The sequence below is a fragment of the Lampetra planeri genome, chromosome 19 (assembly GCF_965212315.1).
Source record: "Lampetra planeri chromosome 19, kcLamPlan1.2.h2, whole genome shotgun sequence".
Lineage (NCBI taxonomy): Eukaryota > Metazoa > Chordata > Hyperoartia > Petromyzontiformes > Petromyzontidae > Lampetra > Lampetra planeri.
Genome location: NC_136125.1, coordinates 11,994,093 through 12,013,305, shown reverse-complemented (window position 1 = coordinate 12,013,305; position 19,213 = coordinate 11,994,093). Strand labels below are relative to the sequence as shown.

At 45.9% G+C, this 19,213-nt stretch overlaps 1 protein-coding gene and 1 non-coding gene across 2 annotated transcripts; both read right to left on the bottom strand.

Annotated features, from left to right (window-relative positions):
• Positions 1-1,873: 1,873 nt before the first annotated feature.
• TRNAL-AAG (transfer RNA leucine (anticodon AAG)) lies at positions 1,874-1,955 on the bottom strand. Its single transcript has one exon. It is a non-coding gene; the product is annotated as a tRNA-Leu (tRNA).
• A 2,067-nt stretch (positions 1,956-4,022) lies between these two features.
• Positions 4,023-11,847, bottom strand: LOC144724132 (ubiquitin-conjugating enzyme E2 A). The gene is made up of 6 exons (XM_078603033.1): positions 11,436-11,847; positions 6,173-6,253; positions 5,709-5,734; positions 5,292-5,381; positions 5,006-5,094; positions 4,023-4,674 (listed from the first exon to the last, which is right to left on the bottom strand). Exons 1-6 carry the CDS (start codon positions 11,477-11,479, stop codon positions 4,546-4,548), a joined length of 459 nt encoding a protein of 152 aa, XP_078459159.1. The 5' UTR covers positions 11,480-11,847; the 3' UTR covers positions 4,023-4,545.
• Positions 11,848-19,213: the final 7,366 nt, after the last annotated feature.

Below are 19,213 nucleotides of genomic sequence, written 5' to 3'. Positions count from 1 at the left end.
TGATGCCCGATAAGGACCCCGAATAGGAGGCGTGATCCATTCGAGACCGTTAACTCTCTCGTGGAATTTGGCCAAACGCCACAATGCAGGATCTTCCTGGAAAAAAAATGTCAACGTGACTTTCCCGACGCAAGGACATGACAGATGTTACATAAGTCATAATCCTAAAGTGCAACAGTCACCGTTTTAAAGAGTTCCATGCTGTGAATAAAGTGATGGCTCTGTGCGTTGGTCGTACTGGACACGCCCGTAGACCAACGGGGAAAATCACGTTCTCAATTTCGCGATGTGCGATCGAGTAAAACGACTGACGTACTGTTTGGTCATCGATTTCTCGTATCTCATTTCGCGTGTTGAGCGAACGTCCGTCTCTCCACACACGCGGCGACGCCTGCTTCCATTCTCCATATGAAGGGTGGCGGAGCTCTCACGAGAAACAACTCATCCTTTAGCCTGCTGCAATTGTTGACGAACAATTGGAATGATGATCATGTACAGCCCGCTGTCAATCCGATGCAGGGTGATAGCCTCCCCACACCGTGGGAGTAATGGGGGTGATCGGATCACACTTGAATGTAGCAGCCAGTTCATAACCTCTCTGCACTCGAGTTATGGTGCAGGACCCACTGATTCAGCCACCCATGTTGAGGATTCTGGTCGAGCGGACTGCCTAATCCCATCCCTGCTGTGTCCGACCACCAAGCCACACTGCAGGTCACAACACTCCTGTTCCTGCGTATTCCCTTGCTCAGTTCAAGAAAAGTCTTTACCCTTGACAGCGCTTCGCGTCGTGTCGCACGCATCTTGACGTTTTTACGCCTTTGCGTCTGCGCTTAGCAACTTTGTACACAAGCAAAAACAATGCAAAGGTAGCCGGGTCCACAGCGCGGTGCGCTAACCACTGCGCCACCGCTCCACCACGCACCTTGCTGACTGAGTGGTGCAGTCTCGACCTTGTCAGGGGTTCGGCGATCGGTCAGGAGGGGCCCCAATATTTGATTTGTACTCGCGCGGTCTCACCTCGGAGGCTATTCTAGATAGCGGCTCCTCTTGCCCGAATCTACATCGTCGTTCAGGATTTTCATGAGAAAAAAAATAATTTAAACCGCGTTTTAAAGAAGTGGTTCTTGTTGTTGTTATTACCGGTAGGAACCTCCTGGTTACACCAGCCCATAGGGATTATTGTCCGTCCGTCGTGCATCCAAAAATGGGAGGGGTGGGGCTGGGTGGGGAGGGGCTGGGTGGGGAGGGGCTGGGTGGGGAGGGTGGGGCTGGGTGGGGGTGGGAGGGGTGGGGCTGGGTGGGGAGGGGCTGGTCACCCCGTGGTGCCCTTATAAAACTCAACGTTTAACCTACTCACGCCGGCTTGTGCTCGCCCTCACAGTCGGGCATATTTGCGGAATACACCACGCCGCCGTTGACCCTGGCCATTGACCGAGCAACCCAACGTTCCTACCAGCTCCTGTCGCAGGAATGTGTTTATTACTGTTGTTCAAAACATGGTGGTTGTCAGGTGGCTTTGGCCACCAGAGGGTGGTCAAGGTACCCGCTGCCTGACCCACGGCGCGACAAGCTTGCTGCGGCGTTTGATTTGAACGACCCCAGGCGCGCGGAATTTGACCGCAGTGGAGACGATCGCCGCTCGCGTAGCCCTCTGAGAATTCCAACAGCGCCGCCCCGTGGACACGGCGAGCCGCAGCACGATAAGCACGGCGCTTCTGCTGCACCAGCTCCGCGTGGCAACAGAAGAAACCCGAAACAACTCGGGCTTTGCGGATTGACGATGTGAAGTGTATCACTGAGCCGATGCGATGAATGGACAATGTAATCGATTACATTTTTAACAAACAAGCAGCACCAAAAAAAATATTCCTGGCAGCGGTGGGATTTGAACCCACGCCTCCGAAGAGACTGGAGCCTTAATCCAGCGCCTTAGACCGCTCGGCCACGCTACCTCCTGACTCAACCCGGCGTGACAGAGCGTAATGGCTTTACAACAACACTCCACGTGCACATTCACGCACCACAACCACCAGCGTCATCACCTGCATGGACGCGTTCGGCAGTTATTGAATAATGACCGGATTAGCCAGGTTATACAATTAGAGGACTGTGTTGATGTCATTGATTATCTCTGCCGACGACTGTCGGTTTCATTGCTCAGCGAATCGGGTTCGAAGGGCAATTTCCGTTGCGCCCACGTGGATGGGAGGAAAATGGGCGGAGTTTGGGGCAGCCAATCCACCTCTCGCGTCACGTGGGGTTTGTTCAGGGGGGGGGGGGGGTTCCTGCCTTCAGGAGGCAGGATTGTTGAAGGGAGGCTGATTAATATACCACAAACAAGTAAATAGTTACGAGTTTTTAAATCTTTGTATCGTCCCAGCACTCATTTAATACCCGTGCCTCGGAAGCCGAAGTGATAACAAGCAGACGTATATATTTTACTTGTTCATGTTTGTATTAAACATTTTAAATTCTAGATTTGAAGTTTTCGTGACTGCAAGAATCCATACTCTTTAGTTCTTTCGGGAAAGTCACGTAGGTGGAAAATAAAAAAAATATGTTGCGCCAGAAACGTCGTGAGTTTATTTGTTTCACCTACGTGACTTTATCGAAAGAACCAAAGAGTTTAAACATATTAAAGTCACCTCTTACCAGCAATACTCACATTAAATGTCCGGCACTTTTTTTCAACCCACTGTTGAACGAAGGCCCCCCCCCCCTTTGCACAGACCACCACGCTGCTTGGTGCAGGTTGGAGACCCGGACAATAAAAGACGTGGGGCCAATGAAGCTATGGACAACGCAATTCAAGTCTACATCATTAGAATTACTGCGAGCTCTTGTATGGGCCTCCTCCTGGTGCTTGCGTTTTAATTCAGCCACATTTGCTTAACGAGGTGCAGACTTTTCGTCACGGAATAGCGCCACTTGAAGTATTGTCAGATAGTTAAAAAACACTGCGTGAATTCGTAACTTATAATTCACGTATTCCGTGGCTTTTACAGTATGAAGCCAATTCAGGTTGAACCCAAGAAAATGACGGCATCATGCTCCGTTCTCTCCGAGACGGCGACACTTGTTTAAGTAAAACACAAACAGAATGACGACCCACGAGCATGTACAGCCCGTGTAGCTTCAGGCAGAGCGGGATCACAATGATGAAAGTGGCAGAGGAGAGCAGGTTGATGTACTGTTGGCAACGCGAATATAATGGAAAGTTTGTCGTGTTATAAGTACCGATACCAGGCGCCGGCAACGGTTGCAGACCCCTGACGATGACAAAACACATTCCTGCGGAGGGAGCTGGTAGGAACGTTGGGTTGCTCGGTCAATGGCCAGGGTCAACGGCGGCGTGGTGTATTCCGCAAATATGCCCGACTGTGAGGGCGGGCACAAGCCGGCGTGAGTAGGTTAAACGTTGAGTTTTATAAGGGCACCACGGGGTGACCAGCCCCTCCCCAGCCAGCCCCTCCCCTCCCTGCACGACGGACACAATAATCCCGTGGGCTGGTGTAACCAGGAGGTTCCGACCAGTATTATTTGGTAAATTGAGCATATGGGCATGGGCGAATGGAAAAGCTCAAAAGTGCACGAGGCATGGTGAAATGTACGATTGAAGAGGAAGTACGGATCAGAGGGAATATAAGAGACAAGTTACAGGCGGGCTTGGCAAGGCCACGTCGCGATAAGGAATGAGTGATTGAGATTAATGACTGTTGGCAAAGGAGCGAACACGCCCTACAAGACTTCCACAGTGGAGATTAAATTGCTCAAGCGCAGGCGCCAGATCAATTGTTGTATCGCGGGACCATGAAATGGAAACGGCTTGTGGAGGGGCCTCATACCAGCAGTGTGTAGACCAAGGCCAATGCCTTACGTGCCAATATTTTCATAACAGCCTCACAGCTATCTTTAAATGTGCTACAATACTGTCACCCTTTATCATTAACGGTTATAAATACTCGCACACATGTGAGATCAAGTAACGAGACAATACCTTAAAGGACGACGGGCAAACATTGTTGTGGCGAAATATGTACAGTTTAATTACAAGTGCAAAAGGAATAATAAATCAAACATCACAAAGAGAATGTTTTTTTTTTATCCCAACAAGTACCGGCGGCTTTAGAGCAAACAGACAAAATCATTCGTCCCTTCTGAGCAATCACGGATGCGAACACAACTGCTGCACATTTCTTTCTTTTTTTGAACGCCAAATCCACATTTTTTTCAACAAAATGTTTCAGCTGACAGTGATTGTGTAAATGAGCACGGCAGAAATCCCACCAAAGGGCAGTTTACATAAATAACGAAAAATGATTTTTTTGTATTGACTGTACGTTTATGCTTTTTTTGTTATGTTTAAATATAGCATGGGCTTATGAAGAGTTTGCACTTCTATACTTTGCATACAAGTTAGTGGACTACACAGGGACGCGACTGTCACCGTATTTTTCTTTTTGAATGTCGAGTAATACGGAAATGCAACTTTAAATGTCGCAAGCGACCCTCCCCTCGTAGCTGGCCGCGCCTCGCCGCTCATCAGCAGTCCTTCCAGCTCTGCTCCACGATGGCCGACACCTTCTTCTCATACTCGCGCTTGTTTTCTTGGTACAGCTGTGCAGCCTGGCTGTTTGCGGGGCTGTTTGGGTTGGGTTCATCCAGTAGAGACTGCAAAGCAGCAGAGGAGACACCGACCACCACTGCTAAGATACCGTCAGCAGTGCAGCCGACGACTGCACACGCCGCCAAGAGCCGATCAATTTGCCCGTCTTGCTAAACATGCAGGTTTAGTGGGAATTGACAATTTTTGTATTGGGTGTGGACACTCAAAAGTAGCAAAAAATGGGAGCTGACAATTGTAAAGGAAAAAAAAATCACCCGTTTAGCTTTTTGTACCACCACTTTCACTGTATTAAAGACTCAAGGTCAAACAGAGGTCACAAATAAATGCTAAAGTACGTGTGATGTATTCACATCCAACACGGGTTTCACTGCTGACCTGAATAGATGTGAGGATAGAAGAGACGTCATATGTGGGGCTCCAGCGATTCTGAAGAATGTCCAGACATATGCTTCCATCCGCATACACTGTGACATAACAGACCGTTCATTTAAATATAGCACATTCTAACTGGACAAAAGATACCAACATATAGCGGCATTATTGCACATTGGAACGGAAATAGTGAAATACAATGCCCATCCCTTGTGTAAAAGTAAGCATTGTGTCCATTAAAAGGCAAACGTGATAAACATTTTACTTGAATTGTCATACACATGCTCACCATTTGGATGAAACATTTTTGACACAAATCTGACTGTTGGGGGTTTGTTTGGGTACTCCTCTGTAAATTCAATCGTCAGCTTGAAGGTACCTGAAAAACAAAAGTGATTTTTTTTTACATTTGTGCAGTAGAGTGCTGTCTGTTGTAGTAATCTGTAAAAATGCATTTTCTTTATTTTTACATGGTACGATCACCTGCATGCCGCAGCGGTAAACAAGAAACTTAACCAACTGACCAGATATGAGCTTAACTCCCTCCCATCACTCTGATACACGGTCGGGTTTCAGGACACGAGCCGAGCGCTTGGTATGCAGCTCACACGCTGTGTTTCGGCTGCACGATTCTACCAATCCGCTCCGGAGAGAGAACCTGTTTGGCCTCTTGTGCCAAGCAAGCATATAAATGTGTGGCACTCACCATCTTCAAAAGGAGTCCCTTCCGGCCTGTAAAACAACACAGTAAGAAAATGACTGTAATGATACACGTTCGAGCGGACGCACGATCCGTAATGCATGTAAAAATCAATGGATGTGAAGGCAATAATGCATATTTACATATTTATTAATAGTAGCACTTGGTTTGACCTTGGAAGCTGCCCGAATTATTCATATGATACTCACATTTATTAAACTACATTTATATTAGTGAAGGTTTACGTTATTTGGAACCATGAAAACGCTTGTGATTTGGATATTAAGTTTGACTAAATTAGCTGTGAGATTACAAGACACGACAAAACTAATGGGTAAAAAAAGCATCGCTCATGCCAATTTACAGCTAAATGAGAAATACATTATTATCAACTGCCATTTGCAGCTATCACCACCAAATAGTATGAGTAAGAAGCGTGTCATCGTAAAGTGAGAGTGTTATTTACCCACCCAAATATAACCGCATTCCAGACCATTATGTTGTTTTCTGTCGGTGCTCCGCTCACGCCTGCCGGGGGGTCTTCCTGAAGCCTGGAGAAAACAACGTTTCACGAAAACGTTTAGCGACGAGCTGTTAGAAATGTGGCCGACCTAAGTGTCAGGTGAGGTGCTCAAGCATTCGTCGGTCTTGCTGCACTGCTCAAAACACGTGAAGAATGTACGTGCGGGCAGAAAGCAACGTGCGGAAAACAGCCAGTTCAGCAGTTGGGGTGACTGAAGGGAGGTTGCTGGGGTCACTGCAAACATATTGACTCTCAAGTCATACAAGGTCAGTAGCCAACAACTTCCAGTATGTTTTTGCAACTGCAACTTCCTGGGTTTGCATTGTTTTTGGAGTTGCACAATGTACAGTATAACTAAAACGATTTCCAAATACCTTTACACTTCTAAAAAAAAAACAATGGTAGAATTCGCTTTGAGCCCCAAAAGAAATAACGGATAAAAAACCCATAACAATTGCCGATAAATGGTATGACAATAATTGTAAAGATCAGATAACATACACTATACATAAACAAAGAACAAGACCTACCAGTATCGATGAAACCGTCATGTCAGAAATTATACTCGATGAAATTAAACGCATCTAAGGTTGTGGTATTATTCTTTGTTTACCCAGGAATGCCTCACGGAGGGCAAATGTTTCTGATGTATATAAACTTTTGCTGATGTAATACTATGCTCCAACAGTGTTTATTATGGTGTGTTCATCATAACTGCAGTAACAGTAATTAGTGTTGTGTCATGGCTGCATATCTAATCTCTATTCTTATAGGCTTTTCCTGCAAATTATATTCAAATTGGACTATCAAGGCACGTACATCATGGCATATCTCCATTTGGAACTCTTGCAGAGAACGGTGCACCTGTTGGTATAACATATTGCCAAAACAGTCACAAAAAGAATGTTGATGTCACTTACATTGACATCTTTATCCTTGCTAGAGCCATACCTTTAATGTTACCTGAAAATAATGTCCACCACGCAAACGGACTTTTTTCCTCAGCTAGAAATTTGCCAATGTGTAAAACCAAATTCAATGTTTCTTGTGTGCCGTCATTTGTAGATTCTGCGGTCCATCAACTTTGTGTGTGCAAACACAATTTAGTCACGAACGGCCAATACCTGCGTTCATACCCTGGATGTCAGCGGTGCCAACGTAGTGCTGCGATGCCAAGATATCAGTCCCATGGGCCATCCAGCCGTTGACTCATCCCTAATATTAACTTCAGTCCTCTGTTACAAGTTATCGGAGACCCCTCTTAGCACAACTCTTATTATAGAAGTTGCTGGTGCCACAGCAAGTGCTATGGCAGATCATAACCTTTACAACGGTGGGGTGTATTGGAGCGGCGCGAGGATTGATTGTAATATTAGCATCGTAATTGACTCGTATCAAATATTAAATGTTGGTGTCACAAGCCCTCAGAGCCTCCTATTTTCATGAGTTGTATTGATTTCTGATGGAAAGGTGTTTTATTAATAGGCGTGAATGATTTAAGAATATTAGTGATTATTGTAATGTTCGTATTAGTCAGGCATTGCCCCTATTAATACTGGTGTCTACTGCCTCAAGTCCTCAGAGGCTCCTTAGATGTTTGGATTAGTTGTAATAGTGCATTAAATGGTATAATAATGTTACAATGCAAACTGCTATGTATTATACAAGTGTTTATATTATGGCCTCAATTAAAAACAACTTCACTGCCCTTTCCTCTAGCACTGCAGTGTCCCCTTTCTTTACAACAATTAAAAGCCAGTAGTTACCAAGAATGAGTATACAACGCTGCTAATCTCCTGTGTAAGCCATAAACTAGTCTGGGAAATTCCACATTCCAAAGACGGGAGCAAGTCAATGAACAAAACCACCGAAACATGTGATTATACAGTGGTTGGTGTAATAACTGTTGGTATACATATAACATGGATATCATTGTCACATTCTTGCTTTTCTCATGGGCTTCTGTGAAATATTAATATCCCCAATTAAATGTCCTCATAGCCCCTTAGTATTACAGTGTCTGTATGTGTAACGAAGTTATAATTATGGTTACAAAGGTATAATGAACATTGTAATGTTTATCATTGCAACATTAGTGTTTATGCCAAGGCCTCGTTGTGATTTTTTGCTTTACCTCGTTATAAAATTCGAATTTTTTAGTAGTCGCTGCTGAAACTGTTACAAAAGTGGGTTTAAGTTATTTAGCAATGGATAGTATTGCAATGTAACATCCGAAAATACATATGAAAGATTCACATGTGGTGCCCTCTGACCCAAGCATGTCCTCCTGTCATATTACCTCTCGTTACAAAGGTATGCGGTGTAATGGTACAACAGTAGGTTCAATACAGTTTAAGAAGACGCGTACATTTGTTTATGATATTAGTGTCAGAGCCCCATGCAAATTACTAAAGCTAATGTCCTCTGCTTCAAGTTGAGACCGCCCGCGTCATAACAAGTACGATTCTTCTAGCATGTGTTGGTGTAAAATTAGAATGCATTAGCAAGTCTAATTGTGTCATGTATATGATGGATATTAAGTACGTGTTTACGTTGTGGTTACATCTCAAATATAGGCATTCGGGAGCCTGTCACGAGTCCTAAGCAACCGGTCCTTTTAATTAAAACCATGACTATTCGTGGGTTTAAGCACATGGTTCAAATAGTAATGGATGTCATTACCGTACATTACTCAAATGTACACTAGTTCTTCTCTGCATAAAGCCTTATACGGAAGTCATAACAATCATCACTCGTATAACAGTGCCTCCTGATATCCTAGCAAGCTCTAAGTGACTTTAAAGATACCATTTGAATTCTATATTTCACGGATCATAATCACTGCCACAGAATGTGTTTTTGTTAAAGAGACATCTCAATAACCACTAGGTGTGTCTTGTCACAGGTCACACCGCACCCCTCGTGCCAATCACCACGACTCATCTCGTGTCATCAACTAGGAAAAGTCTGGCTTTCATCGGACAATAATCGATTACACGGATCTCGGCCCTCTATCTTATCGTGACTTATGCCATGGCCACGCGTCAAAAACAAAAACATATTTGGTGCCCTCTGCCAGCAGCTCCCGAGGGCAGCACTCCTCCCTCCTGCTGCTGCTGCCACGACCATCGCAGGCCGCCCTACAGCTGCTGTTGTACCCGCTGACAACAACACACCAACAACGGCGGCTTGGCTCACCACAAGCATCGCTTACGCGGCGGACGTAGTAGGGTGGTGGCGGGCGGGCGGGCCTGTAACACGGTCACACAAGGTAGTCGCCCTTCCTACCGTGCGCACGAACGAACGTGAACATTCCCCTGGTGCCCTTCTCTGCCTCGGTACCACCACGGCCCCCCCCCCCCCAACCAGCCCCCGAATGGCACAACAATCACAAAGTCCCCGTCGCAGCGTTTCGCCGCCGTAAAGCAGCGGCGTTCTAGCGGCGTTCTAGTGGCAAAACAACGCGTATTCTCTGTCGTCGACGTGACCCCTATGTGTGTGTGTAGTAGTGGTGGTGGTGTGTGTAGTAGTGGTGGTGTGTAGTAGTAGTGGTGTGTAGTAGTGGTGGTGGTGTGTGTGTAGTAGTGGTGGTGGTGTGTGTGTAGTAGTGGTGGTGTGTGTGTAGTAGTGGTGGTGGTGTGTGTGTAGTAGTGGTGGTGGTGTGTGTGTAGTAGTGGTGGTGTGTGTGTAGTAGTGGTGGTGTGTGTGTAGTAGTGGTGGTGTGTGTGTAGTAGTGGTGGTGTGTGTGTGTAGTAGTGGTGGTGGTGTGTGTGTGTAGTAGTGGTGGTGTGTGTGTAGTAGTAGTGGTGGTGTGTGTGTAGTAGTAGTGGTGTATAGTAGTAGTGGTGTGCGTGTAGTAGTGGTGTGTGTGTAGTAGTGGTGTGTGTGTGTAGTAGTGGTGGGTGTGTAGTAGTGGTGGTGTGTGTGTAGTAGTGGTGGGTGTGTAGTAGTGGTGGTGTGTGTAGTAGTGGTGGGTGTGTAGTAGTGGTGGTGTGTGTAGTACTGGTGGTGTGTGTAGTGGTGGTGTGTGTAGTAGTGGTGGTGTGTAGTGGTTTGTGTGTGTAATAGTAGTAGTGGTGTGTGTGTAGTAGTAGTGGGGTGTGTGTGTGTAGTAGTGGTGGTGTGTGTAGTAGTGGTGGTGTGTAGTAGTAGTGGTTATGGTGTGTGTGTAGTAGTGGTTTGTTTGTGTAATAGTAGTGGTGGTGTGTAGTAGTGGTGGTGTGTAGTAGTGGTGGTGTGTGTAGTATTGGTGTTGTGTGTGTAGTAGTAGTGTGTGTAGTAGTGGTGGTGTGTGTAGTAGTGGTGGTGTGTGTAGTAGTGGTGGTGTGTGTAGTAGTGGTGTTGTGTGTAGTAGTGGTGTTGTGTGTAGTAGTGGTGTGTGTAGTAGTGTGTAGTAGTGGTGTGTGTAGTGGTGTGTGTGTATAGTAGTAGTTGTGTGTGTAGTAGTAGTGTAGTAGTGGTGTGTATAGTAGTGGTGTGTATAGTAGTAGTGTAGTAGTGGTGTGTATAGTAGTAGTGTAGTAGTGGTGTGTATAGTAGTAGTGTAGTAGTGGTGTGTATAGTAGTGGTGTGTATAGTAGTGGTGTGTATAGTAGTAGTGTAGTAGTGGTGTGTATAGTAGTGGTGTGTATAGTAGTGGTGTAGTAGTGGTGTGTATACTAGTAGTGTAGTAGTGGTGTGTATAGTAGTGGTGTGTATAGTAGTGGTGTGTATAGTAGTGGTGTGTATAGTAGTGGTGTGTATAGTAGTAGTGTAGTAGTGGTGTGTATAGTAGTGGTGTGTATAGTAGTAGTGTAGTAGTAGTGTGTATAGTAGTGGTGTGTATAGTAGTAGTGTAGTAGTGGTGTGTATAGTAGTGGTGTGTATAGTAGTAGTGTAGTAGTAGTGTGTATAGTAGTGGTGTGTATAGTAGTAGTGTAGTAGTGGTGTGTATAGTAGTAGTGTGTATAGTAGTGGTGTGTATAGTAGTGGTGTGTATAGTAGTAGTGTAGTAGTGGTGTGTATAGTAGTGGTGTGTATAGTAGTAGTGTAGTAGTAGTGTGTATAGTAGTGGTGTGAATAGTAGTGGTGTGAATAGTAGTAGTGTAGTAGTGGTGGTGGTGGTATTGGTGGTGGCAGCAGCGAGAAACCTCCCGTGTCGGCCGCCATCTTCTCCCTCCCCCCCTCATCATCATCACCCTCCTCCTCATCTCTCTCTCCGTTGTCCTCACCTCTTGAAGTCGCGCATGAGACGCCTTCTGGCGGGCGTGGACATTGTCAAACAACGGGGTGCCGCCGACACCGACCGGTTTAAAAGATAATAAAAATGTGTTAATTTGAAGCGGAGCGGCGTCCACTCGTCCACTCTCCCCTCCTCCTCCAAGTCAACGTCGGCCTTAGGAAGACGACGCCGGCGATGACGCTGTGTGCGTGTGTGTGTTGGGGTTGCTTGCTTGGTTGGGTTAAAGTAAAATGGGGGAAGACGGCGCCGTAAAAGTACGAGGCGAGAGGCGGGGGGGACAACAGAAAAACTTCTCCCTCAAGCCGCCTCCTCGGCCTCCTCCTCCTCCCCGCAGCAGCCGTCGTCGTTACAGCAGCGAGAAATAATTAAATAACTCGCCCGCCACCCCCCAGCAGCGAGCCACGTGACGCGTCGGGCGAAACCATTAACGCCCTCCCGCACGCGCGCGCGGGGGGGGGGGTGCTCGTGCTCAATAACGAATTATAAACGCCCCCGTAACGAACAACACGAATCGATTTTTTTTCAACGATAACTAATCTTATAGTTTAGATCTTCTATATGTTACGCGAGACTCCGAGCGTGTTTGCTGCGCGTTGATCATTTTATCGAGTGACAACAATGGTACAGCCCGCGGTGACGTAACGTGTTTGCCCCCTTGTCCGCGGACGAGCGGTGACGTCAGCGGGCGATGGGCGGTGACGTCCCCGCTGCTGGGCTTTCACGTGGCCGAGAGACGCGCCAGGGGCGTGCTCCACCCACTGCTGGATGAGGACCCGAGTCCATCACTCCTCGGAGTGGACGTCCTCTCGAGCGTGTGTGTGTTCCCACCACCACCCCGCCCAGCCTTGAGCTGCCACTCCGTTGATAGTCTCGACCACCGGGCCACCCCAGAATCCGTGCTGCCCCATGACGCCAAATGTGCCTGGCAGAGGTGGCCACGTGCTCGCTTGGGCAGGCACAAGGGGCGTCACGAAACGACTGCCTTGCTCGTCTTGATCCCACGCCTTCCCCTTGCTGGTTCTCGTAATCCCACGGTGGCTAGGAGACGTTATCTCTCGCGCCTGGGCTGGGTTCGATCCCCACCCTGACACCTGCTGCTGTATATTTAACATTTTGAGTGACTCCCTCTCCCCCTGGTCACGTGGATTTTTCACGGTGCCACATTTGGAAACAACACGCGTTTAGAGTATTTGGCAGAGGTGTGGACTCGAGTCATGTGACTTGGACTCGAGTCAGACTCGAGTCATGAATTTGATGACTTGCGACTCGACTTGGACTTGCATAACAATGACTTTGTCCCACCTATGAGATGTGGACTCGAGTCATGTGACTTGGACTCGAGTCAGACTCGAGTCATGAATTTGATGACTTGCGACTCGACTTGGACTTGCATAACAATGACTTTGTCCCACCTCTGGTATTTGGCTGAGATAGATTTCCACGCGATAATCCACTTCGTTGAGCTCTCGTTTGTGATGGACAGGTCGCTTCTGAACAAAGCAGCTTAGCTTAGTGGGCCTTACCTGATCTGATTTTTAAAAATTGCTTAGTTTACTTTGCACACTTTCAATATTGAATCTTGATTTGAAGCTTTCGTGACTGCAGGAATCCATACTCTTTGGTTCTTACGGTTAAGTCACGTAGTTAGAAATAAAAACAAATCACGACGTTTCGATTGCAACACAAGAAAAACATTTCTCGAAACGTGAATTCTTTTCAATATTTGTTTTCATTTTTATTGTCAGCGTCCACGTTGCTGGGCTACATTGCGTAACATGTCATTCAGGTCGCAACTGCATTTTTTAGGCACATTGGTATGCTGCTTTTCATGATCAAGTTTATATTTCCTAAAGCAGCCCAACCTGTATGTATGTATGTTGAACTTCTTTCGCACCGTACGTTGCTAACCGTGCTAATCGGAGGTGCGGGGGAAGGACAACAAACTAAACACAAAAAGCAGCTATCAAGAAATGAGTTTGCCAATCTAGATAATGATTTCAAAATGCATAGCTCCAGTGGCTTCCTAATATCAGAAGGAAGAACGTTCCAGACGGCCACAGATGCGCATCTGAAAGCGCATCGCGATGCAGTGACCGTATTTGTTTGATGGCCAACATAACTTTGGCCATCTTTCAGCCAAAATAGCTTGACCTCGTCGCTCACTTTACTCCACCGTCGGGAGATATCTGAGAGACACCACTTGTAACAATATCCACGCCCAGGGCAGCTACTGAAGGCTGACTGAGCCATGTGGCAAATAAGGGAAGAAAAAAATAGTCGGCATTGGCCATGTTCTTGATTGCCACATTAACCGTCAATTATAAACTAATCTATAAACAATATTTTCAACCTTTCAGTGACCACGATAACAATCAAATATGTATGGTGTCATGAACACATAATTTGTGGTCAATAATAATTGCTCAGTTACCACATTTGACATCAACTATGGCCAATTTAACAACAATCGTCAATTTAGTGATCAAGGTAGTGATCAATCAGGGCGGTAGGGTGACTCAGTGGTAATTGCCCTCAGCAAAAACACATGGGTTTGATTCCTCACTTTTGCACCTGTGTGCAGTTTATATGTTGTCCCACTGTCCATCGCGGGTTTCCACTGGGTCCTCTGCTTTTCTCGCAGAGCTAAACACATGCAGTGCCATTGTTGTTGGCCACACATCACAATGCAGGACCCTCCAGAAACATTTTTAAGACCCAGTGTGTTTTTTTCTGAATAAATAAATAAATACAATTATTATCGTTCAGTTGCCACATGGACAATAAACTATTCAGTGATCATATTAACAATTGATCGGTGGTAACTGTAAAATAATGACAGCTATTTGTCATTCACTGATGAATGTATCCCTCCACGCACCATGTGCCAGTGTGGGGAGGGAGGGGGTCTTGGAGGTTCTTTTACCAAACTTCAGAATCAGAATGTATCATACTGGAGAAATCCGATTAGCTATAAAGCACGTTTTCACAGATGCTTTGGTCGATCAGCCGGGTTAGCGCTAATACCGGTTCATATGTCACTCGCCACTCACGTTAGACGCGAAAATTCTGGGGTCACGACCCTCAACCGCATCTGCTGCACAAAGCGTGGCTGCAGCAACTGTGGTCACCTCACAGAATAGACGGTGAAACATACTCAATGTACATGCTCAATGTGCATAATCAGTGTACATATTCAGTGTACAACGGCTCAATGCCCGATTCATGCAGGAGGGGTCTTCACAGCGATGCACTCCGCTACTCCCCACGCAAATATCTGTCTCAACCACGGCAATGTAGAATGAAAGTTGTTGCTCGGCAACAACGGCAGTGCGAAAAAAAGAACGCTTCACCGAATGCCCCCTTTAACAACCGATTAATCATCACAATTCACAATGATCTAATGAGTGACCACATTCATAATCAATAAATATTATTGTTAATCAAGAACGACTCTATCTTGCCTTGTGACGGTGTTTGCCTGAAGGGTGGGTGACGTGGTGCCGCGAAGGGGTTTTCCAAGTCCAGAAAGAGAACAAGAGGTGACAGCCATAACAGCGCTCGTCATCAAAATGCTGCCACGTTACATTTTACGCTCGAGTCGTTGACATTGTACTTCTCGCGAGATTACACAGCGCAAGTTGCAGCCCACAGAGAGATTCCCCATTTGGCTCGGAGCAATCTCGTCCAGAATCGCCATCGTAATAATGCAGGGTTGTGATTTGTCAACGTTTCCAGTGGAGGAGCATGAAAATATGCTTTCTACAATTAGCCACGACGAGCGTGGTGAAGTATGGGCAAACAATCCACGCCACCGACACGCCCTGAGAATGCCCTGGCCCAATAGTGGGTTGACAACTGAAAATTAAATGAATTGAACACACAACAGGTGACATTGCATGCATGTGTAATAATCACTTTTAATTGTATAATGATGCACTATACTGCATTTTACCTTGGGAAGCCTCACCGAGTCTCAAGACTTATTTTCAGGAGGGTCCTGCTACATTGAGATGTTTGGCCAATTCTAGTAATGAGTGTTTGGCTTCTTGTGGCAGAAAGCCGGAGAACTTGGAGGAAACCCAGCCACCTCGTAGCCAGGCCCAACCCTATAATAAGATTTAGAATACTTGATCGCTATAAATTTTTACATACGCCACTACGTTGAGCTATAATTTGTGTCCAGGTCGCTTCTGAAAAATAAGCTAATAGTTCAGTGTGCTTTACCTGGTAAAATAAACATAGTTTTAGTTTATTTTTTTTCTTTGTGATTTGCTCACCTTTCCTATACTTTGCACTCCTATCGTATTTTTGTATTGTTTTTGTTTTAGGTTTCCGACTGAACATCTGTGAAAACGAGCTTTATAGCTTTTGATGGGATTCCTCCAGTCTAAATAACGATTCTGATTCTGTTTCACGTCTCGCGACGTCAGCGTAGACATTCACTTTGGAGATACCATTGTGTTGGCCGTTTTTTTTGTTATATATAAGGAGAACAAATATAGACAAATATAGACCAATGCTGCTGTGAGCTCTTGGGAACACTGAACGTGGGGAAATTTGATAAGTTGCTTCTAAATATAGCCATTGTTTTCTTCCAGATAATTTGAGCCAATGGCATTCTCGCAAAAAAAACTGCACTCCAATAACCTTGAGGCCAAACTATGATGAACAGTTGTAACAGCCTTGGATGATTTGCTTAATAAAAAATATCAGTCCCCTTGTGAACCCACTGTTGGATGAAAACCTCTCCCATGCCATGAGGGTTTTACGTCTGTTGAACTTCTTTCGCACCATACGTAGCCAACCGTGCTAATCGGAGATGTGGGGGTAAGGACAACACACAAAGCAGTTGTTTGACCATACTTCACCACGCTGGTCAGTGTGGGTTGATGAAGGGGGCCACCCAGGATTGGTTCTGATACCACTCGCCACTAATGTTAGCCATGGTCAGGAATACAACCCAGCTCGTTGGGTTCAAAGTTCAGTGTGCCAACACTGCACCCCTGTGACAGCTGTGAGATTCTGTACACGTGACGAGTCTCATGGCAAATACCCAAGACGTGAGAATTCTGTTGACAATCTCTGCAATCAGGAAGCTGTATCTGTATGACTGAGTACTCCACAGTTGAAAACAATTTAGTTTACCAGTTATGTTTCCTGGTTGTGCTGTTTGTCATTGGAAGGCCTTTTGAGTCTAAAAGCGAACTCGGCGTGACCTTTTCAGGAGAGCCCAAACCTGTACTTGATCAAAAATAGCAGCGCATGGTTATGACTGTACTGTAAATTCAAACCGCAAACACGTATGCGCATGTCATGCATTTTTTAAATGTCCCAATCTCATCTCGGTTTGGCTCGAATGAGGAGGGCACGTGGATTTGAAGTCATTGCCGATTGGCTGTGATTCTACAGCGATAAATACAATAGTTGCAGTGATTTAATGATAAATTTGAATTGAAGTTAAATTATATTAGAATAACGTTGACCAAGGCAACCAGTGCGCATATATGTACTGATTGTTGAAATATATTTTGAAGTTTGTGTTGTTTTTGACATTGCAGACCGCACGCAGGCTCATAGTCTGCCCCATCCTCTTGCCCAGCGTGAATGAACCCAGACACGCGACCCTTTCAGCTGCACAAGAACCACGAAAGGCAGAAATGGTTTCATCTCAGAGAGATTGTTCGAAATTGTTACTTTGAACATGGAACAGCTCCAACTACGGCTGCCTGAAGAGAGCAACACAATAGAGGCGAGGAGAGCGAGGCAAGGTGACAACGCCGTCGACAGATGTGTCACAGCGACAAGGTGTGTGGCCTTGAAGGGCAATAATACCAGACCAAGGCCCAAGAGATGAGAACTCAAGAGACCAGGTTTGTCTAATTTGCAAGCGTGACCATGTTCAGGAGTGCCTATGCATTACACAATCGTGTAGGATGCAGCGAGACTACATTGTGAGCAGTGCAGAAAATAAATCCCTTGTTGGACTGTACTACCATTCAGTGTCTATGCTCCCGGCATTCGCAAAACCGAAGTGACGAGCGTGGTGAAGTATGGTAAAAAAAAAACTCACGAACTGCAGTCGATTGACAAAAGGGCTTTCCATGTACAGGTTACAAGTGGGCCTCCTCAAGGGAGTGTGGAGACATCTCATTTGTGGGATCTGCTCATGGCAACAACAATTTAACACATCGAATTGGCCAAACAGTTGAGGCAACGTGAACACTTTTAAAATAACAATGTCACATTAATAACATAAATCAATTAAATGCAACCATTCTTATTCCACTGATGGATAAAGACCTCGATCCCATGCCACGTCCGTCATGGGTTGTGTTCGCCACACTTCACCACGGGGACGGTCAGTGTGGTTTTGCTTTAATGAAGTGGGTGGAGCGAGGGCAGCACCATTTGTCACTTTTGCCACTGATGTTAACCGTGGCCGGGTGTCGAACTGGGGGATGGCTGCAGTGCCAGATTATATCCTCGTAGCAAAAGTAGCTACATATGCTACAGGCCCCGCACTTTCAAGGGCCCCCGCACTAAATACTTTCAAGCTATCAATTCCGGTTCAGTGATTCTGCACTTGCCCTATTACTATAGTACTATACTGCCTTTTATGAACGGCTGGGTGTTTAAGGTTAGCGATTTGTCGTATTATCTGGCTGTATAGAAAATTAAAAAAAATACAATAACGTTACTATGCAAGTAAAAAAACGTGTTTTAACATTTATGTTTTTTTATATTTAGGGCCCCTTTATAACATCATGCTACAGGCCCCGCACGAGCTTAGTCCGGTACTGGGTGGCTGGGCGTACCGTGGGACCAACAACAGCTCCCACATCCATACTCTGAGCTGTGGAAACCCCATGGCCTCTGGTTCCTCTCCAAAACCTCGCGGCGCAGCACCGCGCCACTAGCGGGCAGCACTCGCTCGTGCTGAACTAAGCCATAATACAGGTTTTTTTGGGGGTTAGATCGCGTAAATATATAAATGTGTTGTTAAACCCGCCACCACCCCGACACAGCCAATTCGTAAGGTTTGTCACATAAACAGAACGTGCCAATTCGTCACGAGTACAGCACGCCGGTGTGTTGGAGAGCAAAACCACATTTACAATCTGAGTACGACGTTTCAGCCAGTTAACACACTGCCTCCCGGAAGCGTCTGCTTACAAAACCCCGAACAATCTCCCTCCACATTCACCAGGGGATCTCACGAGGGAGAGGGGGTGGCTCCTCGTCACCCAGCCTCCCTGGTTCTCCCTGTGGCTCCACTCATTTCGAGGGTTTTTTCTTAGGAGATTTCTGTCCCTTTTCACGCATTGTCTTACAATTGTAAACATATTTTTGCTAAAACCTCTCAAAGTTCTTGTTAGCTTCAGGAACGGAGTTGAATATAAACGCGAACACAGAGAGCTCTTAACAGCACGACTGCAGTAACCTGTCCAGTGGCCCTTACCAGTGTCCCTGTACAAAGCGAGTTTGCCAGTACCTTCATATGATGATATGAGCGTTTTCAATTTGTAACATCCTTTAATTAAGCTCCTGCTGTGTGCAACGCTGACCTTTGACCTTCATCCGTCGTCACCTGCCTGGGCACTGCCAGCAGGTGATGCCCATCCGTGGATTGTGCCATCGCCTGTGAATGCAATTTTGTTTAAAAGAACATTCCGCAGTTTATTGCGTTATTGACATTCAAGCCCGTCTGTGAGTCAGAGATGCAATTTGCGCCCTCCTTTGTGGCTCGTGTCACGACACGTGAAGAAG

Bases quoted from the DNA above. Each gene is read 5' to 3' on its own strand.
- LOC144724132 (XM_078603033.1), bottom strand. From the start codon at position 11,479: ATGTCCACGCCCGCCAGAAGGCGTCTCATGCGCGACTTCAAGAG. The intron at 6,254-11,435 runs GTGAGGACAACG...TGTTTTCTCCAG, and splicing joins CTCATGCGCGACTTCAAGAG to GCTTCAGGAAGACCCCCCGG. The intron at 5,735-6,172 runs GTGGGTAAATAA...GTTGTTTTACAG, and splicing joins TGGAATGCGGTTATATTTGG to GCCGGAAGGGACTCCTTTTG.